Genomic DNA, 26,073 nt, shown 5'->3' with positions numbered 1-26,073 from the left:
AGCACGAGCTTGCCATGAGAGAGCTGGCTATTTTCAGAAACATCTTACACCCAGGATAGGGCTGGTGCAAATGTGTGTGTCGATAAGGAAGGCTGCTCCCAGCAGTGGTTGTAGAGGGGCAGTGAAGCCACACAGAGGCGGCAGACTGATGACTGCAGATTGCTGCCCATATTTAATAACATAATGCAGCTGAATCAGGCCCTTCTCGTTTCAGGAATTTGTGTCCTCCACCAAAGTGAAATTTTGTTTAAAAAAAAAAAATAATTAGTACCATATTGAATTATTTGTTTACAGCCACGTATGTGCAATATGGTAGACTATGTCAAGAATGCAGATGTGGAAAAGCCAAGACACAATTACAAATAAGAAGATTTTATATAACAAGTGCTCCAATGAATAGCCACAATAGTATACACCAGGAGTCTGCACTGTAAGAGGATGACCATTTTCTTTGGATATCGTACAACAAAGCAGTAAACAGATCTGTGTTTTTATCTTATAGAGCACACAGGCACTATGAGATATAATCCTCATACACTCAGTATAGGTATGATATGGAGACTACAGAAACCAGGTGGTGGACAGCTGGAGAGGTCAGGTAAATTGAATGCATTTTCAATGTTGGTCTTTGAATCATCAGACTACTCAGTATCTATAGTGATCAGGCTTGAATGGTCCGTCCTTCTCCAGCCCAAGGTATTTGGCCTGTTTGTCTGTAAGCTTAGTCAGTTTCACCCCCAGCTTGTCTAGATGGGCAGCTGCCACGGCTTCATCAAGCTGCACAGAAATAACAAAACAGGCAGTAAATGTAAAATTGTAGCGGTGGAAGAGCACAGAGAAAAAAATAAAAACCACAATTGAAATACATTAATATATTTTAACAGTATTAAATTTAAAACACCTGTGTGTGATATAGGTGTGTCCTCATAACTAGCAGCTTTACGCCATACGATGCCAGGCGCGACTGGGGTACTCAGACACAGGTAGTGCACGCACATTTTCACCAAATACTGTGTTTTAGTGGCATTGTAGCTGCACACAAAGCTGCTCAGTGTACCAGAGATGCTAGGGTGCAACTTGTCACAGAGGAATTAGTACAACACATGTACAAAGTCACAGATTCAGCATAACAGAATGTGGTAGGAGGAATAGCAACGGCCACTCGTATCAGAACACCTTTTACACAGACCTGCAAATCAGTCAGTCATATACAAGTTCAAATGCTGCAAGACTGGCTCTGGTGCCCTCCTTATGGGGTAAACAGCCCTACTCCATATATTCCACAATGAAAGGTGGCACTCAGAGACTTGAAATCCACATACCCTCACCAGAGGGATTTATTAGTGCAAATTAACATTTTGGGGTCTTACACCCCTTCCTCATGGCAACAGGGGTGTAAGACCCCAAAACATTAACCTGCACTTGCATTAATAAATCCCTCTGGTGAGGGTATGTGGATCTCAAGTCTGAGTGCCACCTTTCATTGTGATTATATATTTTTTGTGTTACAGCTAAAGGCGCATATCCACTAGACAAGAAATGATAGATTGAACGATTAAGACGTAGTAATCGTTCAATCGCTCATTAATTGTGTATTAAAATGCCGGCAACGACCAGTGATGCACGTTCCCGCTGGTAGTTGTCAGCATTTGTCATCACCTGAACATGCAGGCCAACCTGTCTATAGACAGGTTGTGCATGTTCGGGGATGAGAACTGGTACCTACACTGAACGACATATCATTCAGTGTGGGCACATTATCCACTGAACAGGATGAATAATGACTGCACGTAAATCGTACAGTCGTTCCACTCGTGTAGTGGATACGCACCATTAGTTATAAGAATCCTGCTGCACTAAGAGGGGCTACAGTATTTGACACACCTAGTGGCACATTATACGAGGACACATCTGTACTTGCAGAGCCATGTGTCACATGACCAAATGTTTATAGTGTTTAAAATTTTATATACACACAAAGATGCTAAATTTAACGTCAGTCACTCAATACATTATATGGAGCTTTCTGGGATACAGACATTCTTCAGAGGGGTGAAGCAGTACTATGAAATGGCAGTTGGACCAACCTTGTCTATATGACACAATCTCAGTTTAGGTTTGAACAAGTTTGTCACCTGAACTAATTTATCTTCTAAATCATGTACAACTATATAAAAACTATTTGGGCACTTCCTACTTGTAGTGAAATTAGGGGCTGTGTATCACATGACTATAAAAGCATAATCTTTGTTGTTACAGCAATATACCCAGCATACCTAGATTTTCTTTACTGTACTACAAACTAGCTAGGTTGTTTGATTTTAAAAAGAGCAACTAGTATTTGCACACTTCTCTCTGGGAATGCCTTTTCCTGTTTACATGGGATGATCATACAGCATCTATAGACCTAGCTTATCATCATAGCAAATGCCATTCAGCACAATTTCTAATTTCAGAGTAATAATTCAGGCATTTCTCCCCAACTCTTTCCTCTCTAACACCAGATCCAGTTACTGCTGCACAAGTTTGCCCATAACTTTAAGGACTGTTTGACCTACTGGTCACAACACAGAAATGTAAAAGCTGGCAGAGAGCCCTCAATTAAATGGACCAGCTTATTGCAATACTCCGAATGGACGGGAAAGATAGAAGACAGCTGGTTTTGGGAAGCCTAAATAAATCTGCCTTTGTTGCCAAGCCTCAGTTATATTAACTTCCTTTTAAAAGTTAATTTAAGAAATTTACAATTGGTCCAATAAATACCAAAGAATGCAATGCTAGGAGGGGTCTGCAGCATTCTTAGGCTGGCTCCCTGTGGATAAAGAGCGCCATATCCTTTATCTTACTTATGAAGTATTGCTAGGATAATTGAACTTTGTGTTTTATAACCATTGCAAAACCTTTAAGCAACAGTACACCAGTATTAATGAGGTGTTGCTAAATCATCTAGCAGGGAAGGGGACAGTATCAGCACACACCAAATGATAGTCTAGTGCAACAAATGAGGTTCAGACAGTGATACATACAAAACACAAACCATTATTAAAACTTGCCTTTTTGGGAAGGAAATACACTCCAAGTGGGTATTTATCATTGTTGGTCCACAACTCAATCTGAGCCAACACTTGATTTGTAAAAGAGTTACTCATAACAAAGCTCGGATGACCCATCGCACAACCCAAATTCACCAGCCGGCCTTCAGCAAGAAGTATAATATGCCGTCCGTTTTTCAGAACGTAGCGATCCACCTGTAGGCAAATCAAGTCAAGCGGTTTAGGGTTTTGGCCCCAACAGGTCTTGGTTTGTGACTTGCTATGGGTCTCTCCTGCCTAAACAGATGCCGCAGCCTCTTATTTTTTCCTTTATCTATTGATATTTGATGCATGATTATGTGAACACCTATAGGTTTTGTGTTCCTGGTGGACTTGGATATAATGCTGGGCACACACCTAAGCGACCCAGCGGCTGACAGTCACGCAGATCCAGCTTAGCTATACACACACTTACAATTAGGCACTTGATATGTCTGACCAGATAGCACAACTGGGCAGTTCATGCGGCCAGTGAAACGGTGGCCCGTACACACCGGCATATGTGCACAATAGATCTGCAAGATATATAGCATCTATTGTGCTGTACAGCTGAAATGTTATATCTGAATGACGGCATTCACAAAATATCACGTGCACACACGAGCCGACCACTTAATGGTATAACGTTAGTCAGCTGTACGAATAGATCGCATAGTGTGTACCCAGCATTACAGGTGTCTTCTGCAATACAAACATTCCATAAAATTTAAGTTTTAAAAATGAAAATAATTCCTATTGACACAGTAGGCTCTGATCTAATGTGTTCAAAACAGTATTTAAGTACATCAATGAGGCACTTCAAAGACAAATTTCATGAAGGAAATTTCCTACAGTGTCAGTTACATGCAATGCAGAGAACTCCTAGAGAAGAAGCAGTTCAACCATCATGATCTACTGGAAGCTTTAGGTCTGTTCCAAACACAAAGTACACTAACAGACAAACCCTTTAGACTGAATCTGATAGGTTAGACATGCTTTAGCACAAGCAAGGATTAAACTTATGCACAATACACCATCTCCAAAGCTTTTTATGGTCCAAAACAAATTTAAAGTTATGGAGCATGCAAATAATAAAAAAAAAAAAAAATTATAATATATATATATATATAAATTTTACTTTTTTTTTTTTTTTATATTCGGTACCTGGCTCAGGTTTTGTTAGGCATACTTTTTAGCTGTTCTGGATTAAACCACATCTTTCTCTAAAACCTGTTCATGCAAGTCCTGATTTGTGGAAAGGTCATGGCCTAGTTCAGCCAGGTTGTTGGAGCAATACATTCATATTGTACACGGATTATGTCTCAAGAGATATAGATAGATAGATATATCTATCTATCTATCTAATTTTTTTTTTTTATATATAGAAGCTAGGGAAAGGACTGCAGCTTAATCTAATATTAGGAAATACTGTACAAAAAAGGTAAAAAAAATAAAAAAATAAACACCCCAGCAGGTTCACACGTGTTTAAATAAACACTTTATTTAAAAAAAAAAAACACAAGGATAGAAGCAAAAGTTGTAGGAGATTTTAAGAACTCTGTATACATCTCTGAAAAGCTTTCAGTGTAAAATGACCGCTAACAAAAAGCAAAATCTGAAAATGCAGACATATAAACTGCAGCTACATTAATGTTAAAGGTATCAAGTTATGTCTGGCTTTGAAAAGACTTTATGGGAATGTTACCAGGGCTACACCATAACATCAACCTTTATTATATATTTAATCATCCTAAAACATATGGAATAGATATAACTATTGCTTACCTGTGGTTTGATGTTTACTTTCTTAATAGAATTTTGGTTTAACCATTTTACATCAAGTTCAACATCAAAGTGGCCGATGTTGCAGACAATAGAATCATCTTTCATCTGGTCAAAGTGTCTAAGCAATTAAATAAAAAAAAAAAAAAAAAAAAGTTGTGTATGTGGCACATTAGCAACCATAATGGAGTACAGACATAAAAACTACATCCAAAACATGGTCATTAAAATTACTAAATTGGTGTGGAGCAAACTTCGCAGGAAAAAAAAAAAAAAAACCCTGCAGCACAAAGACACCAGAATTTTGTTATTTTTAATCCAGGACACAAGAGCTTTACATTGTTTTGCTTACAAAAGCAAATACTGGTAAAACTTACTTCCCAGAAAGGATAATAAACGGCAAGTGTTCAAATAAAGAAGTTCCTTTTAGGAACAGACTGTCAGACTTCTTTACGGAAAAAGTTTTTAGCAAGTTAGGTTTAGGCACTAACGGTTAGGATTCGTGGGAGTTGGTGTTAGTATACAGAAAAGGAGGGTTAGAGGGAGGAGACTATTAAGATACTTACCAGACCCTTGTTGGGATCCTGCGCATCGGGATACCGCTGTCAGAATATTGACAGCAGGCATCCAGAGTGTCGGGATTTCAGATTCCGTATTAAGATACAACACCGTACAGTGTCAGAGTGGTTTATTAAAACACTTGTTAGAGTTCTAGTGAATAGTGTTAACTGCTGAAATATGAAGCATGTCAACACCACACACCAGGGGGTATTGAACAGTTCAGAGGTTTGGATAGACCTTGTAGTATGGACAGGTATCAGAGACCCATAGACAACGCATTCCTTCACATATATGGCAATTTCACCTGAGACCTCATATTTCATTCTACATTCATGCATGTATCTATGTAGATCTGTGGGGGATACAGATCCCTTAGAAAAACATTAAGGCAACTAATACCCCTTTTCCACCTAAATTCCGGGTGTGACCCGGAGATGGAAAAAAAATTCCTATCCGGATCAGACCCGGAATTTTGCCGGCGCCAACTCGGGATATTCCCGAGTCAGCGCCGCTCACACCGCAGTTGGGTCTGCATAGACCCGGGTTTTGCGGAGTGAAAGTGGTCGCTTGGAGATGACGTCATCTCCAAGCGCCACTGAAGCCGGACCAATTGGCCGGCTAGCAGCGCACTCCAGGTCATCGTGACCCGGAGTGCGCTGTTCTCACAGCAGGGTTTCACAGGCTATTCCCGTGTTAAACCTTGCTAGTTACCTGGGTTGGATTGCCGGGTCACTCGACCCGGCGATCCAACTCTCTCCCCTTTTACACCAGGGAGCTGCCCGGGTTAACCCTTCAAAAACCCGGGTTTTAGCTCCGGTGTAAAAGGGGTATTAGTTTTATTTTTAATTGAATCAGATGCTTCTAATACTTTTATTTGGATCTGTGGAGTTTATATGTGCTCTCTACTTGAGTGTTCTCTCAGGGTGCTTCAGTTTCCACCCACAGTTCAAAAACATATCGATCGGATAATTGGTACATGAGGTACTGAACTGAATTACACTGAAGACGAGTTGCTGAGGATTTCCGTTATGCCAGTTCAAAGACAATTGATAGCTTCTATGCGAGTCATAGTACTCAGCCCTGAGACACAGCCCATTTTGGCATTTAAAAGTGTCAGTCTGCTGAAGTTTATAGTAAAAGAACCACTCACCTTCCCTCCACAATATCTGCACATCCTGTTGTCGTGACAAATATATTCCCTTCTTTGCTGGCTTCATCCATTGTGGTGACCTCATACCCTGACAAAATTATAAACCACACATTATTCAGACCATCCATAATCAGCCAATGCACAATTTGTTTTACAAGCTTTGTTTAAGCTACAGGTGGGGCAATTGTTTAAGATAGGATGGCCACATAATTTTCTTTTGAACGCTGCACACAACTTTTACAATACTCACCATTTAAAAAAAAAAAAAAAAAAAAAAAAAAAAAAACACACACACCACACACCTTATGAGCATTTTAGGGAAAAAAACAGAAGAAATAAAAAAAAAAAGTGGTTATATAAATTGTAAATATAGGCAGGAGAACAAGGACCGTGAATGGATAAAAAGGATGGGAGAGAAGACGTGACTGGCCAAATATTCTTTGTAAAGCGCTGCAGAATAGGTTGTTATATAAATAACTGGTTATAAATAAACTAGGCATGTATTCAGTTACCATTACAATGTCTGGTACAGACGCAATGTAAAAAAAAGTCACCAGTACATTTTTTTGTATAAGTTATTAAAATGCTGCAGATACTGTAATATTGCACTTGCTTACCTGCAGGTAAGCGACTATCAGAAGGTACCAGCTCAGCATATGTAGAGCTCAGACGTCTGTCTGCTCTGCAAAGGACTGGCAGGTACTTGCGGAGCAGTCAGTATGTGTGATGGTGGAGCAGGTAGTGTGCAGCTCACGAGTTCTATTTTAGCAGCGGCCCACGGCGTGACAGATCTATATGCGCAGCGGGCTGTCTATTCTTTGTAAGATGGAGGAAGCAGTGGGGCATATCTAGCACACGCCTGGCTTAAACCAGAGTATTGTCCATTTACAATAGTTTTGTTTTATTACATGCAGTTTAAAAGGTTTTACAATTTGTAACCATCATTTTAAAACACACACAAATTGTCAAAGCATCACCTTCCATGGCTGCCTGCAGAGCATTGATCGGGTCGATCTCTGTAACAATAACACGGGCTCCAAAAGCTCTTAATGCTTGAGCACACCCCTTCCCAACATCTCCATAGCCAGCAACCACTGCAACCTTTCCTGCGATCATTACATCAGTGGCTCGCTTTATACCATCAATCAGCGACTCTCTGCAACCGTACAAGTTATCAAATTTGCTCTGGAGAAAGGAAAAAAAAAAAAAAAAAAAGTGAAATACTGTATATAGATATGTCACCGAATATCTGAGATGGCAAATTAGCAGACACAAATATATCCATTATATCACCTGCATGCACACTTCATCCAGTAAGACAAAATGATTACCTTGGTTACAGAGTCATTGACATTAATAGCTGGCACTTTAAGAGTCCCTTCAGCCTTCATTTTGTACAGGTTGTGCACACCTGTTGTGGTTTCCTCAGAGATTCCTTTAATGCCTGAATAAAAACAAAACAGGTCATAGATTAGGGTTGTCGGACACGGTTTTCTGATAATCAGAGTGCATGAAGAAGCATTCGTAAGGGTCAGTCTGTTGTAGTAGTACGCCACTCATATTGAATATACTTAAAGGCTTATTTAGTACGCATAGTAACACAAGGTTCTTGGGCATACCCAGAATACTATTTTTATTGTTTTAAACATACTCTGCCACCACACCACCCTTGTGCCCATATCATCATCATCTATTTATATGGCAAAACAAATGTTCCGCAGCGCCTTACAAAGTACATAAACAAGTTGTAGACAAGCGACTTACAGAACAATACAATACAGGACCAGTACATGGATAATATACATTGCTACATTAGTGACCATTACACCAAGATAAGCAACAGAACATAAGCAACCAAGTGTTAGGTGCCCTAGTGGTGAGTAAGAAGTAGATGAAACTAAAGTAGGGAGAAGCACAAGAGGGTAGAGAGTCCTGCTCGTAAGAGCTTACATTCTAAAAAGGCAGGGGAAGACAAACAGGGGTGACACAGATGTGGAGGAAGGAGCATGTAGCAGGGAGTTCGAATGATAGCTGGAAGGCTTTGATGAAGTAGTGGGTCTTGAGAGCCCGTTTGAAGGATTGCAAAGAGGTGGAGAGTCTGATGGGGAGAGGGAGAGAGGTGGGGAGCAGTGCGGGCAAAATCTTGGAGGCGGGAGTGGGAGGAAGTAATCAGCTGGCATGCGTTAGTTGAACGAAGAGAGCGGAGAGGAGAGTGAAGGGAGAGGAGATCAGAGATGTATATGGGGATAGATTGGGTGAGGGCTTTGTAAGCAAGCGTGCACTTTAAATTGGGTTCTAAAAGGGAAGGGCAGCCAGTGGAGGGCTTGCTGGAGAGGGGAGGCAGATGTAGACCGTTAGGAGTGGAAGATAAGTCGTGCAGCAGCATTAAGGATGGACTGAGGGTCTGATCTTAGAAATATTTTTAAGATGGAAACGACAGGACTGTGAGAGGTACTGGATATGTGGTTTGAAGGAGAGGGATGAGTCCAGTATAGCTCCAAGACAGCACACCTTGGGACTAGATGAGATTGTTATTCCATCAATTGATAAAGAAATAGTGGGAGGTGAGGTTATGTGGGAGGGTGGGAAGACGATCAGCTCTGACTTAGCCATATTAAAGTTTAAGAAATCGCTAGGACATCCTGGAAGAGATGGCAGAGAGACAGTTGGAGATACGAGTCTGAAGAGAGGGGGAGAGATCAGGGGAGGAAAAAGGTAGATTTGAGTATCATCAGCATAGAGATGATAATGGAGGTCAAAAGAGCTGATGAGTTCACCTACAGAGGAAGAATAGGAGAGGTCCAAGAACAGAACCTTGGGAGAACACCTACTGTAAGAGGGGGGGGGGGTAGAGGAGTCATGAGACGAAACAGAAAGATCGGTCAGAGGTGTAGGATGACAGCCAGGAGAGGGCAGTGTCACGTAGACCAAGGGAGTGAAGGATATTCAGCAAGAGAGGGTGATCCAGTGTCAAAAGCAGCATAGAGGAAGGAGAATGAAAAGAGTAGTGGCCCTTTGATTTGGCAGCAAGGAGGTCGTTGCTACCTTTCGTGAGGGCAGTTTCAGTGGAGTGGAGAGAATGGAAGTCGGACTGAAAAGGGTCAAGGAGGAAGTGGGAGGAAAGAAAAGCGGTAAGGCGTTTGTAGACAATCCGCTCAAGGAGTTTGGTGGCAATAGGGAGGAGAGAGATGGGTCGGTAGTTAGAAGGTTAGTATCAAGGGTAGGTTTTTTTTAAGAATGGGGGAGACAAAGGCATGCTTGAATGCACAAGGAACAGTGCCTGATGAGAGGGAGAGGTTAATTAGGTGGGCAAGATGAGAGCAGGCAGAAGGAGAGAGAGGAAGCGGGAGGGGATAGGATCGGATGAGGGCCATGACTATCTCCAGATACAGGGGAGAAGGATGTTATAAAGTTGATTGTGAGTGGTTATCTGGAAAAAGGAGGAGGTGGAGAGCTGGGGGACTGGTTGGATATGATGTCCTGACGTATGGAATCAATTTTAGATGTAAAGTAGGTAGCAAAGTCAAGGCCAGAGAGCAAGGAGGAGAGACGAGGAGGGGGTGGGCGAAGGAGAGAGTTGAAAGTGGTGAAGAGACGCTGGGGATTAGAGGACTGAGAGGAGATTAGGATCTTGAAATATGACTGTTTAGAGAGGGAGAGAGCAGCACTATAGGATGAGAGCATAAATTTGAAATGGAGAAAATCTGCCTTAGAGCGTGTTCTTCTCTACTGTTGCTCGGCAGTTCGTGAACACTTTTACAGGTATCTGGTGCATTTGAAATGCCAGGGTTGAGGAGTAGAGCTTGCGAGTAGTGATCGCAGTGTGTCGATAGCATCAATGTTACGCTTAGTGATGGTGGCTTTTGGAGGTAGAGGAGGGGAAGGAGAGAGGGACAGGTTAAAAGAGAGAAGGTGATTGTCAGAAAGGGGAATTGGAGTGATCAGAAATATCACATCGGTGAGTGAAGACCAGATCAAGCACATGGCTACTCACATTGGAGGGTGAGGAGGTCCATTGGGAGAGACCAAATGAAGATGTGAGGGTGAGGAGTTTGAAGGCAGAAGATTCTGTGGGGATATCAATTGGAATATTGAAGTCACCTAGGATAATGGAGGGAAGGTCTGAGGAGAGAAAGTGAGGGAGCCAGGAAGCAAAAGTTCTCAAGGAACTTGGAGGGAGGGCCAGGGGGATGGTAAATGACAGCTACTCGGAGGTGTACTGGGTGGAAGAGGCGTAAAGCATGGACTTCAAATGTAGAGAATGTAAGGGATGGTTCAGAGGGAATGGGTTGGTATGAGTAACCAGGGTATAGAAGGACCCTAACACCACCAACATGGTGACCCCCAGGTCGTGGGAAAAGGTGAGGCCCCAGAGAGAGCTGCAGGAGAAGTGGTGTCAGAGGGTAAAATCCAGGTTTCAGTAATGGCTAGGAGATTCAGGGAGTTGGAGATGAAAAGGTCATGGGTCGGGACTAGTTTATTACAGACTGACCTGGCATTCCAGAGGGCACAGGCTAGAGAGACAATTTGTTGTAGAGATTATCAGGGTTGCTATAGCGTGGAGGTGAGATTGATTTGGGGGACTGAGCTGAATAGAGTGTAGCGATAGTGCAGTCTCCAGTGCTAGAAGGGGGCTTAATGATATGTGGATGGATGTGGGGTGAAGTGACATGGAGAGGGGGGTGGGAGGAGGGATTAGCAGTGAGGTAGTAGGATCCTGGTGGAATATAAGAGAATGAAAGTGGAGTAATGGGAGAAGATGGGGAGGAAGGTAAACAGGAGAGGGGATAAGGGGGAAGAAGAAATGAAAGAGACAAGGGGGAAAGGATAAAAGGTGGAAGCAAGGGGCAGAACAAAAGATTAGGTAGACACTTAGTGACGGTGGTAGTTGAAGAAAACATGGTAATGCTAAGGATGACGTAAATAGGGGAAGAAAAAGTTGAAAGTAGGAATGAAGAAGAAAATTTGAGAGTGCAGATTTCCAGAAATGCAAGTAAGAGTACAGTGTGGGAGAAATGTGTCAGTAAAACAAAAGTATTATTATTATTATTAATAAAAGTGGAGATTTCGTGGGAGCAAAAATTAAATAAAATAGACAGTGGTTGGAGCTAGATGAATTTAAGACTTAGAAAGAGAGCTAAGGTAAAAGTACATTATTATAGAGTGACATTAACACAGATAAGTATGCATTAGGATTATATGTAAAAGCACAGAGCCAGCAGAAATAGTAGCAAGGGAGGCACTGGGTTTATGTAGCCACCAGACAGGGAGTTCAGTGATGAAAGTCCTGGTTATGTACCCACAGGATCTAGTAGTATGGAGACTGAACTCACAATAGTTCGTTCCACTTCGTCCAAGTAATGTCTGGGTTGTTGTTTGATTGTAGTTTGGTGTGTTTCCTTCTGTATAACGCTGATATAGCACCAATAATCGATTTAAAATGTAATTGGCACTTCTAAAATCGGGCACTCCAGCCAAAGGCTATACAGCCTTTTAATGAACCTTACATAGGAGGCCTGGCATGTGAAGCCACTGATTATTAACTACCCCGAAAACACTCCCACTAATAATGCTAGCAATAATTGAACTTAAACAAATAGCACATAACATTAAGCTAACAAAGCTATATGCCTAGAAGCTAACAATAAAACAAATACTATATTCAAAACCATCAGCTACAGATAAATTAATTAGTTTTTCACTGCATTCTAACATTGCTTCTAGGTTAATTGTTCAAAGCAGTAGTCAAATACCTACTACAGCTGAGGCAGATATGAATGTTGCTGTAAGGACTGCATTACCTGGATTACTTTGGTCTTCCACACACAAAACAGGAGGTAAATAGGGGAAATGGAGTTGGAGGAACCCTTAAGCTGGCAACACACTAGACCAACTTTCATCCAACCATCCAACTAGTTGATTGGTTGGAATGAAAATCTGGTAACGTATGAGAGTAAATTATGATCAGCAATTTGCTCCTAAATACCAGAAAACAGATGAATATGGTCGTCAGACAAGTTTGTTAAAACAGTTTTTGTCCATTTTCCAGCGTTTGGGAGCAAATTGTTGATTGTCATTTGCTTTCATACGTTGACAGATTTTCATTCCAATTAACTAGTTGGCTGAAAGTTGGTATAGTGTGTGGCCAGCTTTACACCCCTAATGCCACACATGGTAGAGAGGGAGAGGAGTAACTCTAGAAGTGAAAAACCATTTCAAGTTTTATTTTGCTTCAAAAATTGTCCTATTCTTTAGTAGATTAGAGATGTAAATTAAGATTTTATGATTAGCAAACAAACAAAAAAAAATAATTCTTTAGCATGTCAAATCTATTTCAAACGGCTTTGATATTTGATAAAACGAATATATTTGTAAGGGGTGTGGATGAGTAAAAAAACAAAACAAAACAAAAAAAATGTCCAAGTTTGTAAGCAGTTAGCCTGTACAATGCTGCCACCTAGCTATAATATGGTGACCTACATGCAAAAAGCACAGAAATTGCATGGAAGATAACCAGTTAAAGATTTCTGGATCTCACCTTTTAGCAAATCTGGGTGTTTGTTGTGAACAAGGTTTGTAAGGTCACCACCATCGTCAAGGATCATGTTGAGTGGTTTGCCATCAGCAAAGAACAGGGTCTGCTCAATACACCACAGGTACTCTTCATCAGTTTCTCCCTTCCAGGCATACACTGGAAATAAACAGTTTTGGAGGACACAATATTACAATAACAGCTCAACCACAGCACCACGAGAAAAAAAAAAAAAAGTGAAATCATGGTCTAACAGTAAAGCTATTGGGAAATGGGGCAGACAATTGTAAAGGTGTATGCAGAACATTTCGCTGATAAACTGCTTATAAAGCTCCTGCAACGGCTGAGATCGGGAGGTTGCATCTAGTGTGCCGTTAAATATTTAGGGGTCTATTTACTAAGCAGTGTTAGGAGACAAAGTAAAAGGTGATAAAGTGCCAGCCAACCAGCTCCCAACTGTCATTTTTCAAACACAGCCTGTGACATGGCAGTTAAGAGCTGATTGGCTGGTACCTTATCTCTCATTTCACTTGGTCTCCTAACACTGCTTAGTAAATAGACCCCTTAATCTGCCCGACTCCATAGAAGCCCGTACACACTGAGCTATGCCTGCACAGTGTGTACGGGCCTCGCTGGCAGCTGACATGGGGTCAAGCTGGGTGCACACTGCTTTGCTGATCGGGAGCACTTAACTTGCTCAGTCGGGGGATCAAAAAGGTGTGTACCCAGCATTAATACTCACAAGCTCAACTTCTGTGCATAGTGACCGTACAGGTATGATTGTAGTTCGATCATAAACATCATGGATGCACCAACCAAACTGAAGTCATAACTGAAAAATCTTCACTGGCTATGGAAATAGTCTGTTCATTCAGTTCACTCACCAGGTACACCAGTCTTGGCAATGGCTGCAGCAGCATGATCTTGTGTTGAAAAGATGTTGCAACTGGACCACTGCACCTAGAATACAAAACACAGTTCTAAAGAATCTCAAGAAACTACTTCTGGCCTGTGCACAGCTGAGCTGCAACAAGCAAAATGGGTTAGAGTGGACCAATAGCAGAGATAGATGCCCCCTTCCCAGATAATGATTTTTTTTTTCCCCATATACTAGTTGCACTCCAGACGATCATTTATTTTTCAGCTCCAAAAACAATAAAGTGAATTTATCTTTACCTATATACACAAATAACTTTGGCCACTATTACTTTGGGGTAAATTTACTACAGGTATATATCATGAGTAACACTTTCACCCGGTAGTGCCTGGAAGGCTTTGGTGAAGCCGGAAAGGATGCTACCGGTTACCCACTGCCGGAAATGGGGGCCACATTGTTCTCTTAATGTAAAGATTGTCACCGCTTCGTGCTCAACAACAGTAATCTTCATTGTTAAATACTGAAAGCATGACATAAGCCCTAAAGCAAGCGCTAAAGCAGTTATGCATAGTTTATAAATGGGGCTCATAGTATAAACAGAAATTACATGATATATACAATTACAATGACATTACCCAACAAACTTGACACCTTAACTAAAGCAGTACCTCTGCGCCTAGCGCCGTCAGAGTCTCTATGAGCACGGCGGTCTGGAGGGTCATGTGCAGGCATCCAGCAATCCTGGCTCCCTTCAGAGGTTTGGTCTCTGAGTACATCTCCCTCATCTTCATCAGTCCGGGCATTTCATTCTCTGCAATTTCAATTGCTTTTCGACCCCATTCAGCCAAGGTGATGTCAGCTGGAAGAACAGACATCAGTATTTGTAGCAGATTTGTTACGGGGGTTAGCTTATACATCTAATGCTGGGCATACACGGCAAGATAAAATGCCTGTCAGACCGACAGACATTTTATCTGGCCGGCTGCCAGCCGCAGATGTCGCCGGCATACACTGAGAAATCTCACAGTGTATCAGCCCGACATCTGCGCTCCGCCCCCGGGGGAGGAGACATTTCCATGTTCCTTCCATAGGAAGGAACACAGGAAATGTCTGTCTGTTGGCCGCGCTGGGCATACACTGCCCGATGTGGCCGACAGTTACCGGGTAAATATCGCATCGGACGGGCATGCTGGACAATCCAGCATGCCCGACCGAGCAATATTTAACCCTCGGTCGCCTCCCCCCACGCTACAATTATCGCGGCGATCCGCCGATATCGGGCGGATCGTCCCGATAATTGCAGCGTGTATGGCCAGCATTAGCAAAGTATTTTGCGTGAGGGAAAATTATATTGTTTCAAATGGCCAAAACCTATTATATCTCTTTAAATCACATACAGCTAGTTGTCCTTTGTACAACGTCTTACTGCAAACATAAAAAAAAAAAACCCCTACCACAGATGTGCTGTTGCTGCAATGTATTTTGTAGTACATCTTCTGCATATTAACACACAAGGGGCAGTAGAGATAGCAAAAAATTATTACTTTCAAATATTGGTGTAGCACCACCATATAGGACTTGCAAGAGAACACCAACTCATCAAGTCCATGCCCAAACGGAGTTTACCACCCAAGTCCCTGCATCAGGCGCACTCACTACACGATTTTAAAAAAAGGGCAAAAAAGTGCCCTGCCCTTTTAGAGACTCCTCACTAAAACAGCCTGCCCTGAGCCTTCCCCACCCGCGGGCAGCAGTGTACCGTGGGTGGGAAAAGTTGCGGTGACCAATCACCCTGAGCTGCCGGGTAAAGTTTCAAGGGAAATCGTACACATTGGCTGATCGTGTGCACATCGCTATGTGTGTGGGCACCTTAAGGGCGTGAATTCAATTGTTTACCTGCATCTGCAGCTCCAGTCTAAAGTGAAAGGCGATATGCAAATGTTTGTGCAGTGGGCACCAATTATTTGTACTTGCACCCTCCAGAGGTTGCAAGCAGAAGTGCATTCAAAGTTGGATAGTGCGCCTTGTACAGTTTGCACGGATTTCGGCGCTTTACGTGGCTAATCCCAGTGCATTTTGGCACTCATGCCCAGCAGCACAAACAATTGAATATAGCCAATCACTTTAGATAGGAAATGCGTGCACGAGTAAACAACCGAACTCCCCCTTTACAATTCACTCAGAGAAGAAGAATCATAAAAAGAAGCCAGAGTGAGGGCTGTTTCAGTATCTGAAGGCTAATGATGGATGGGGAGAATCAAAGAATAATACAAAATAAATAAAGTTAAGACAATGGGCGGAATTCAATTAGTTTTGCACCCACGATAAAGTTTTGCATGCCGGAATTTGCCTACATCGCATATTTTAGCTGCGGAAAATTATCGTGCACGCACCCGCTATTCAATTCCAAAAGATGCGAAAACGTCAACACGCGAAGTCAGAACAGGCGAAAAGTGGTGTCAGAATCTGGGAAATCAGCCTGAACTCCCCAAAAAGATGCAGAAACATTGGGGGATTAATGTAGTAGTGCCCTATTAGTCCTAATAAAACTGTTTGGGTTACTTAAGTACACACAATTACCACTAATTAGCGTCTTTGCACAAATGGAGAAAATAAGTAGTCCTGTCAAATATGGGGTACCTGAAAATGGGTGCATCCATCTTTTAATGTCTCTAAAGTGTAGTTTTAATAAAGTGAAATTCCTCCCTCATAAAAGCACCTGCAATCCCAAAAACTCGCCCCCTTCTTAGGGCACCCCCAGAACCTTATTTCGCTAGTTTGCGAAGTTATCCCCCCACGTTGTGCTTTTTCACCCTCAAATTCAAAGTAATTTTTTGGGGTGTTCTTGAGTTTTTTGACAGTTGTCCTTTGGGGGCTGTCTCAAGGGTTCTGAGCGGTTTCCCCACCTCTGCACCCCAAAATATAAATGTTGCACTTATCTGGGTATTCAATTCCATCCGCTTTTCGCATGCGCGGAAAGTCAATGCAATGTAATAGGTGAAAAAGATTTGCCTCTGAATAGCAGGAGAAAAGTATCCGACAGGTGAAAAGTCGCAATCGGCGATACTTTTCCACGGATCTCAGCTTTTCGCTTCTAATTAAATATAGCCCAATATGTGCAATAATGAATGCACAGGTTCAATAAAAGAAAGTACTTCAGTATATGCATTTATTATGGAAAAAATATTTCCTTTTATGGATTGCATTTGTGGTGTTGGGATGCTGATGAAGGTGCATGTGTTTTATCCAGCAAAACGTGTTAAGCGGTTTGTACTTCTGACTCGCTGCATTATAATATTGGATGTGACTCCTGAACCATTGCAGACTTCTGACCTATTGCCTGTGGATGTCATTGCTCTGTTTGGATTCTAATATACAGCTACAAGTGGACTGCTTACTCAGCCCTATCATTTGGTGACTTTTTGCTAAGGGGAATGTTCTACTCCACTAAGCCACTTGGTAAATATCTGTTGCCTATGAATTTGAGTGACTTTTCTGAGAGCAAGTCCTAATTACCGCCGACTGTTACAAATATACCCAGGAGTCCTTCTAGCAGCCATTTTGTATTAGTGAACTATGTATTGAGCTTCCTTTATAAGATTATGAAATAGTCTTATTTTTATCTTTATTTGTAATAAATGTGCTGATATTTATATTTTACACATCCGTTTCTCAGTTATTAAGCAATTATACATTTATTGAATTTAAGCGCTGGTTCACAAGGTGCATACACACGTAAAGATTATCTGTCCAACCATCCAACTAGTTGATTGGTTGGAATGAAAACCTGGTAAGGTATGAAAGCAAATGACAATCAGCAATTTGCTCCCAAACGCCAGAAAATGGACAAAAACAGTTTGAACAAATTGTTTAGATCAAACATTTAACAAACTTGTCTGACGACCATTTTCATCTGTTTTCTGACATTTAGGAGCAAATTGCTGATCAGTTATTCCCATACTTTACCAGATTTTCATTCCAACCAATCAACTAGTTGGATGGTAGGACAGAAAATCTTTACGTGTGTACCCAGCCTTAGCCTCTAATAGTAAAACTGTATAAATGTCTAAGAACCGCTTACCAGCTGCTAAGTGACAGCGCACTTAGATTATTTTTATTTTCCTGTTTACAGTGGTGCTGGGAGTATTTACACATTACACTTTTTAATATCAGTATATCATTTTCACAGTTTTATTTGTAAGGGTCTCCATAAGTTAGTTGTCCTGGGGCCTTCACAAATCTTAGGGCATATGTATCAAAGCTTGATGAGAGATAAAATTGTGAAATATATATCACCAACCAATCACCTTCTAACTTACATTTTGCAGGCTGTGTTTAAGAAATGATAGTTTGGAGCAGATTGGTTGGTGATATATATTTCACAATTTTATCTCACATCAAGTCTTTATACATATGCCCCTTAATATGGCCACAGAGCGATCTGAATAAAGATTTACTACTACTAGGTCAATATTTCACATTTATGGTAGATTACCATTCAGACTTCTGGGATGTTGAAGCACCCTCACTTCAACAAGTAGTTATCTAGGAAAGCACCACTCAAACTGTGTGTCGCAACTGCTAAGGGGGGAATTCAACGGTTTGTTCCGCCAGCTTTAACTACTGGACGCCCGACGGAGCAATTAAATTGTTGCTCCGTCATGTGCCATAGCAGCCAGCGCTGGCATTTCTGCTTGAACTCTCCTGAGGTGGCAAGCAGAATTGTGTAATAAGTCCTGGTTTTGGCTGCTCAAACTGCTGTTTGGTCACCCTAACCAGGACTTTAGACGGTTTTAGCCATTTTATGCATCTAAAGGCTGTCTCTTTGGGCACAACATGAGCGATAAGGCATGGGCGTCCAAACACAATTGAATAGCACACCCCAATCTACCGTTACTTTACATGGGAGATCAGGTGCGATAAGACAATTGAATCATCCCCTTAGTGTGCCAGAGTTGGTCCCTAGTGTATCACACACAATGAGGGGTGAAATACAAATTTTCATCTGCCTCCTGGCTTCAGAGAGGAGCTGGGAGCAGGTAGAGAGCCGCAGCAGTGCAGAACTCAGCATCATGACATCTGTCACAAGAGGAGTCGGGAGCAGGTAGGATAGGAGACTAAAGGGGCCTATCCATTAGCAGATGTTTTTTTGAGAGAAAAGATGTCTATAAAAATTCTGGTGGCTGTGCTGAAAGATATCTGTCATGTACATGCCAGATTTTGGCAAAAGACGAACAATGTCGCATGACAGTTCAGTGAGTGGATTTTTTCTCTGCAGCGCTCTGTAGCTGCTGCTAATATCTTTCGTCGTTCACCGCATATAAACTGCCAGATATTTCTTATATCTGGCAGCGATATGCAATAATTGACCAACATGTTGGAGAGATAAATTGAATCTTTCATCGGCAGCGGGAGTGCGCATCTGTCATCGTTCAGGGCCTATCCATTAGCAGATAAATTGAACGATATATCGTTCAATTTATCTGCTAATGGATAGGCCCCTTAAGGGGTATATGTACTAATGGTTTTTTTTTAGAAGTGGAGATGCTGTCCATAACAGCCAATCAGATTCTACTCTAGCACCTTCTAGAAGATACTAGCTAGAATCTGATTGGTTGCTATGGGCAACATCTTCACTTCTGAATAGCCGCACTTTAGTAAATATACCCCCCCAAGAGGAAAGGAGACCTAAGGTAAGTAAACTACAATGGTTAAAGATAAAGGGCCAAATGTAAATAGAGTGAGAGTTTAGAAAATGTGAGAGTTCTCACACTTTTTAAACTGGGTTAATGTAACGAAGTCCGAGAATATGCAAACTCGCATGTTTCAGGACTCCAAATAGTTTCACCATTTAAACTCTCATTCAGAGGTTTTCAAATTTTGATTAAAAAAAAAAAAAAAAAAAAAAAAAAAACCTCTCAACCAATGTGAGAGTTTATTGCTAAATTCCCATTTTCTAAACTCTTCCCCTATCACATTTGGCCCAAAGGGTGTGTGTTGGTGAGGAAGTGGCATGTAAAGAACAGCTGGGAGCCGTGTACAATATGGTTTCTTTACATCTCTAAAATTGTGTGTCAAGTATGCGGATGTCACTTCAGTGTGTCATGGCAGAAAAAAAAAAAAATAAAAAAAAAAATAAAAAAAAAAAAAAAAATATTGGAGAATCACTGCTCTAGGAAATGAGAATCTGAGTTCCTACACAATTGGAACTTCTAGTAGAGAAGATCCCTGCAGCACAAACATATTGTCATAAGCCAATTATACCCCTTTTACACCAACCGAATAACCCGGGTTATTGCCGGGTCGATGCGCTGTCTGAACGGCTCCCAGAAAAATATCCCAGGTTGATTTACCCGGGAATCTTACTCGGGTTGAGAGCAGGGTTGAACACGGGTTGTTCCCGTGTCATGCGGCAGTGTGAACGGGTGCTATCCTGCTTATTTGACCCGGCTAGCTTTGAAAGATGCTGATTGGAGTTTCTGGGGCACTGGCAGATGATGTAATTTGTCAGTGCCCTGCAGAGAGATGCACATGAAGCCATCGCTTGCCTGCCTAACCTCCTGCACCACAAAAGCAGGCAGGCACACAGCCTGCCATAGCCAGAACTGCAGGATGCACCACAGCCTGACCAGCAGCCACAAACGCAGGCTGATACACAGCCTGCCACAGCCAGAACAGCAATCTGTAGCAATGCTGTAAGCAGTCCCCACCCCTCTCTTTTGTTGCCTTTTGTGACTATCTTTGTCAGACCTTAAAATAGAGCATTTTTAATGACTTCTATAGAGAAAAGCAGGGATTACCCGGGTTCAGTATGAACAGGGCAAACCCGGGAATAACCCGGGTCAAGTTGCAGTGTAAATGGGGTCTGAAGCAGAGTTCGAACCGGGATTGACCAGTGTTCAAATTCCAGGGTCGGACCCGGGATTTTGGTGCAAAAGGGGTATTAGCCTACTAGTATGATTTTGTACACTGGAGGGAAATCTGCACAAACACGATAATATGCAAACTTCAAATAATTCCATGGTTGGAATCAAACCTATGACCCATCACTGAGGCAGCAATACAAACTACTGGCTGGAGATATACCCACTGAGGACACCAATAACAGAACAGTACAAAAGGTTAATGTCCCAGTCCTGCACAAACACTGGCAACAAAAATAGAGCCAGATGCAGAAGGGAAGGTTCCCAAAATACCAGCAATGCCGTGATGCGTACACATTCGGGTTGTCAGGATAAGGGCTTAATCTTTAATTTAATGGACAGTTCTTTAAAACATTAAATGCTGAGTTAGACAAAATAGAACCAGACACATTAGTAGGACTTTCCATCGCAGTCTACTGGCTATGCATACTTGTCAGCCCAATGTAATGTTTGTAGAACCAGTCTTCTATCCAGAAAAAGAAAAGAAACAAGTAGAGCTTAAATATGTAGACCACTTGGGGGGGTCTATTTACTAAGCAGTATTAGGAGAAGTGAAAAGTGATAAGAAAGTGATAAGGTGCCAGCCAATCAGCTCCCAACTGTCATTTTTCAATCACAGCCTGTGAGATGGCAGTTAGGAGCTGATTGGCTGGTACCTTATCACTTTTCACTGTCTCCTAACAGTGCTTAGTAAATAGACCCTTTAGGAGAGAAAAATTATGTATATACTAGAATTATAGTTAAACCTAGTAAAAAGTTTGTTTTATATATATTAAAAAGTTACATTGAATTTTTGTTTGCATTGACCAACTTTTCCAGAGTGACTCAGTAGCCCCGACGCAGAGTGATAAAGCTTTTTTATAGAAGGTGTTTTTTTTTTTTTCTTTGCTTCATCTTCACTTGACAGGTGAGATAGCAGAAACATGCAGTTTGAGCTTTCCTGCCGAAATACAGTATGGAGGTGGTTGAAAGTTCATATCAGACACTTGATTGATGGACTATGGCTTTTAGTAAATAGTACTGTTTAAAAACCACTGTACTGTACATCAAAGCCTATGAAAATCTGCTTTTCTGTCAAACTGCAAATTAGTAAATCAGACCTTGTAGTCTTCTCTCTCCACTCAGGGGAGTCAGTCATAAACCTGGAAAAGTTATTGCGTAAGCCAGTGGTTCCCAAACTGTGCACCGTGGCATCCTGGGGTGCCTTGGAACACTTGCAGGGGTGCCTCAGATTGGTGGTCCAGTACCAAATCAACTATTTATGATCAATGTAATGTAAATATGTGGGCAAACAAACACAAACCTGTCCACCACCACATAACTAAACCCAAGAATGACAGGTAAGCACAATTTACTTTTTTTTTTTCTGAATTTCTCAACAACAAACTTTTGGCTTAGGGTGTGCTATGAAAACAATGCCGATACTCTAGGGCACGGTGGTTCAAAAAAAGTGTGGGAACCACTGGCATAAATTTCAAGACAGAAATAAAAAAAAATAAAAAAATCTGCTCACCAATACCCTTTTTCCACCAAAAACCCAGGTCTGACCTGGTCTTTTGGACAACCCAGGTCAGACCCCGTTTACACTGCACCTTCGATCCGGGTTATTCCCAGGTCAGCCCTGTTCACACTGAACCCAGGTCTGCCCTGCTAAACTTGTAAGGACTGCTCTACAGCCACCAATAAGCCAATTTTAGGCATGACCCAGGTCGGATAACTTGGGGCGCACCATTTACACTGCACCATTAGCCAAGTTCATCCCTGGTAGCTACCAGAGTTGGATTCCTAGGTCACTTGACCCAGGTTATTTTTCAGGGACCCTTTTTCACTGTACCGCTACCTGGAAGACCCAGCAATAACCTGGGTTATTGCAGCAGTGGTAAAAAAGGGGTATAACTCAAAGAAAATCTTTTTGCTCTGTGAAGTCAAAGTTGTGGTGTGAATGTTTTTAATCTTCTTCTATAGAAAAAAAGTACAATCAGCAACCTTTCCCATTAGCAGATTTTACCTCTTGGACCCCTATTTTATTACCTAAACCAGTATTGCCATTATTAGCAGTTATTGTAACATTAGCTAGAAAACTGATTTTACAGTACTGGCTCTCGAAGACAGTTCCACTAAAAAAATGTAAAATTTGAATTATCTATCCCTTATTTTGATAGGCATTCTGCTCTTTGCGATATTGAAAAGAGAGTTAAGTCATTTTATGCAAAATGGGCATTATATCTAGATTTACCCACTGAAACATCCAATAATATAAATGAAAGTATTTGAAAATACCACCTGGTCATTACTGCGAAACCTCACCTACTGTAGATATACCTGTTCGACTTGACATTTCTATTATTCCTTTCAGGTTATTAAAGGATATATTCAACAACCGTTTGGCAACTTTTCTTATTTTTATTTTCGTTTTCCAATCTCTTAATTTCTTTTATTCATAAAATGAACATTTGTATTCACTACTGCAATTGTCTAAATGTATATCTTTAATGACATTTGTTATGTAAGACAAAGTTATCAATTTTCTTGCATTATTGTTATATATTGAATACAATAAAAATTGTTCTTCAAAAAAAAAAAAAAAAAAAGGGGACACACACACACCACAACAATCAGCTTGTTATACATGCGTGTTCATGGAGTTGATAGCCAAAATAAACTGACCCCAAATAACATTGAATGGCATATTGCAGTCGGTATATAAAAAGGAGTGTGTCGTGATCACGTTTACTAAAGTGGTCCTGAGCACAAGGATTACCTAAAAAGGATCATGCCCATCAGACCAAGGGGTCTAATTAGCAGTAATTGCAATATTGGCTTGAAAGTTTTCAGCAAATATTGTCGCAATTCTCATTTTTAATAAATATTGGCTGCCCAGGTGACTTGTCTATATCTCAGAGAAAGGGGGGAGCAGCATGACAGTCCATGACCCAGCAGAGGTGGAGGCCCGGTTGAGACACCCATTGAGCAGGCTTCTGCGCAAGCCTATGATACTCATTTGTTTTATATCCAGAGGTAGACTTATACCCCTTTTACACCCACCTAAAAATCCAGGATTGATGTGCATCAACCCGGGATATTTGTCAGTGTAAATGGATCCACCTGGGTCCAGGGGCCCGGGGATCTAGCTCTGGTAGTTTGCAGGGTTGGCCACAGGTCTTTCCCGTGCCGGTATACAGTTGGGAAGCCGGCGGATCTAATCCTGACAGTCGGCTTCTATACCGACAGCCGGCTTCCCGACTGCTTTATCCTGGCGAGGGTTAAATGACAGGCGTCATTTTACCGACGCTGGGAGCCGGCGCCCCGATCGGTGATGCTGCGGACAGCCACAGAAGGAGGGGTGTCAGGTTTAGGGCTCCCGGGGGGGGGGAGGGGGATGGTTAGGCACCCTAAGGAAGGGTTAGGGTTACAAATAGGTTAGTATATACTAACCTTCGACGATCGGGATTTCCTCCTCTGCCGGCCTCCTGGTGTCGGGATTCCAACCGCTTCCCCGTGCCACCCTGCAGTATAAACAGTGCAATCCAGGTCACGATGACCCAATGCCGCATGATTGGTAGGCTTCAGTGGCACTTGGAGATTACATCATCTCCAAGCGTCCACTACAACGCCAGAAGAACCGGTTCTCTGCAAAGCTCCGTTGTGATCGGCATATCCTGGATCTTATCCAGATTGGACCCCTATTCTACAACCCGGGTCAGACCCGGAACTTCAGTATAACAAAGGTATTAATATGAGCAGTACAAAATATTTACGCTGGGCGAGGGGGGAAGAATGTGTGCAGCGTTTCAACAGCCTGCAGGGGCTGATGTGAAAATGTCCATCTGTCCCTGCAGTTTTCATGTAAGAAAAGGATTTGCTTCATGTAACAACATTCTCAGACAGCATTATATAAAAGTAAGCTTTAAAAGGATTTTATTAACGTTTATCTACTACCTGATTAACAGATATGCCAAGCACTGAAGAGCAATGTTGTAGGAGTCGAGCATTAACAAAGGTGATAAGTGCATAATTTTCTTCATTAAACCTTTCCTACATATAATTAATGACAGTTTGGCTTGCCAATTAGACCCCCAAGTTTCTTGTGTAGGAAGAACGGTAGCTCTGCTCAGTACAGATCTGCTGTGAATCCTGACATGACAGCTCCGATTACATGTGCCAGCTCCTATAAGCTGCCGGGTCCCGGAGCATGCTGGGAAACTGAGTTTCACAAGCCATAGACTAGCACCCCATGGATTGGATAGAACACTACAACTCCCAGGAGGTGCTGGGCGTGTGCTGAGCCAGGCGTGCAGCAGCGTGCTGTCCACATGAATCAGGGCACACAGCCATTATTAGTTAATAATTACTGGGGGGCTTCAAACTATTACCCGGTCACGATCGCAACAGAAATATTAACATACATTAGATCAGAAAGCCGAAGTATCTGTGTAGACAGCATTGATTTGCTGAAAGTACCTTCTTTAGGACTAATATACTTATAAAATCTAGATGTTCATGCCGGTATCTGCATCAGAGCACTCTCACAATAAGCAGTTTGTGGCTCTCCCGCTGTTTGTCAGTGCATACTTCACTGTAACTTGTAGTCCAGCAGCAGCTGCTATACATGTAACAGCGGGTATATGTGATCCTGCAGTAGTCTAATATAGACCAGGCAGAAGCACACCGGAGATGCAGCTAGCTAATAAACAGGGCTGAATGGCTATGCAGATCTACGTTGCCCTTTGCACGGTCTAACAAGACACACCCAGTGCTGCGCTGCTTACCAACTTTGTAGGGCAGCTTGTCAGACATGGTGAGGAGCAGAGAGATGGCACGGCAGCCCGATGATGAGCCAGAAGCAGCAGACAGAGAGAAGGCGTGTTGCTGCGTCCCCTTTAAGAACAGACCGCTCTAAGCCATATAAGGCTGTGCGGGGGGCGGGGCCTGTGTCATCTGACTGAGGATGTGGGCGTGTAACTGATTTGAGTGACAGCTAACGCAACCTATCTTGGTTGGAAATTTCCATTCGTTAAGATCCGCCCCCTAGTTGTTATGTGACGATCCCTGGACCTTGAGACCAGGTGACGCTACGCCAGGCAACAGGCAGCCCAGTGGTCAAAGTGCTGGGAGTCGGAGATAGTGATGTGTGTGCTGCCATTAATGATTATTCATCTCTGTGTCACAGTCTCTGC

The 26,073-nt window shown here is 42.0% G+C and overlaps 1 protein-coding gene across 1 annotated transcript; it reads right to left on the bottom strand.

Annotated features, from left to right (window-relative positions):
* Window positions 1–356: 356 nt before the first annotated feature.
* On the bottom strand, window positions 357–25,785 carry AHCY (adenosylhomocysteinase). The gene is made up of 10 exons (XM_088480643.1): window positions 25,666–25,785; window positions 14,642–14,832; window positions 13,981–14,056; window positions 13,103–13,255; window positions 7,896–8,008; window positions 7,542–7,749; window positions 6,565–6,652; window positions 4,857–4,974; window positions 3,054–3,248; window positions 357–777 (listed from the first exon to the last, which is right to left on the bottom strand). The coding sequence occupies exons 1-10, from the start codon at window positions 25,691–25,693 to the stop codon at window positions 646–648; spliced, it is 1,302 nt and encodes a 433-aa protein (XP_088336769.1). The 5' UTR covers window positions 25,694–25,785; the 3' UTR covers window positions 357–645.
* Window positions 25,786–26,073: the final 288 nt, after the last annotated feature.

The sequence above is a fragment of the Taudactylus pleione genome, unplaced genomic scaffold (assembly GCF_031769625.1).
Source record: "Taudactylus pleione unplaced genomic scaffold, aTauple2 ptg000256l, whole genome shotgun sequence".
NCBI lineage: Eukaryota > Metazoa > Chordata > Amphibia > Anura > Myobatrachidae > Taudactylus > Taudactylus pleione.
This window is presented reverse-complemented; position numbering and strand designations above follow the sequence as displayed.

Bases quoted from the DNA above. Each gene is read 5' to 3' on its own strand.
- AHCY (XM_088480643.1), bottom strand. From the start codon at position 25,693: ATGTCTGACAAGCTGCCCTACAAAGTTG. The intron at 13,256-13,980 runs GTGAGTGAACTG...GTTTATTTCCAG, and splicing joins TGCCAAGACTGGTGTACCTG to TGTATGCCTGGAAGGGAGAA. The intron at 778-3,053 runs GCAAGTTTTAAT...ATTTCTGTGCAG, and splicing joins TGTATTTCCTTCCCAAAAAG to CTTGATGAAGCCGTGGCAGC.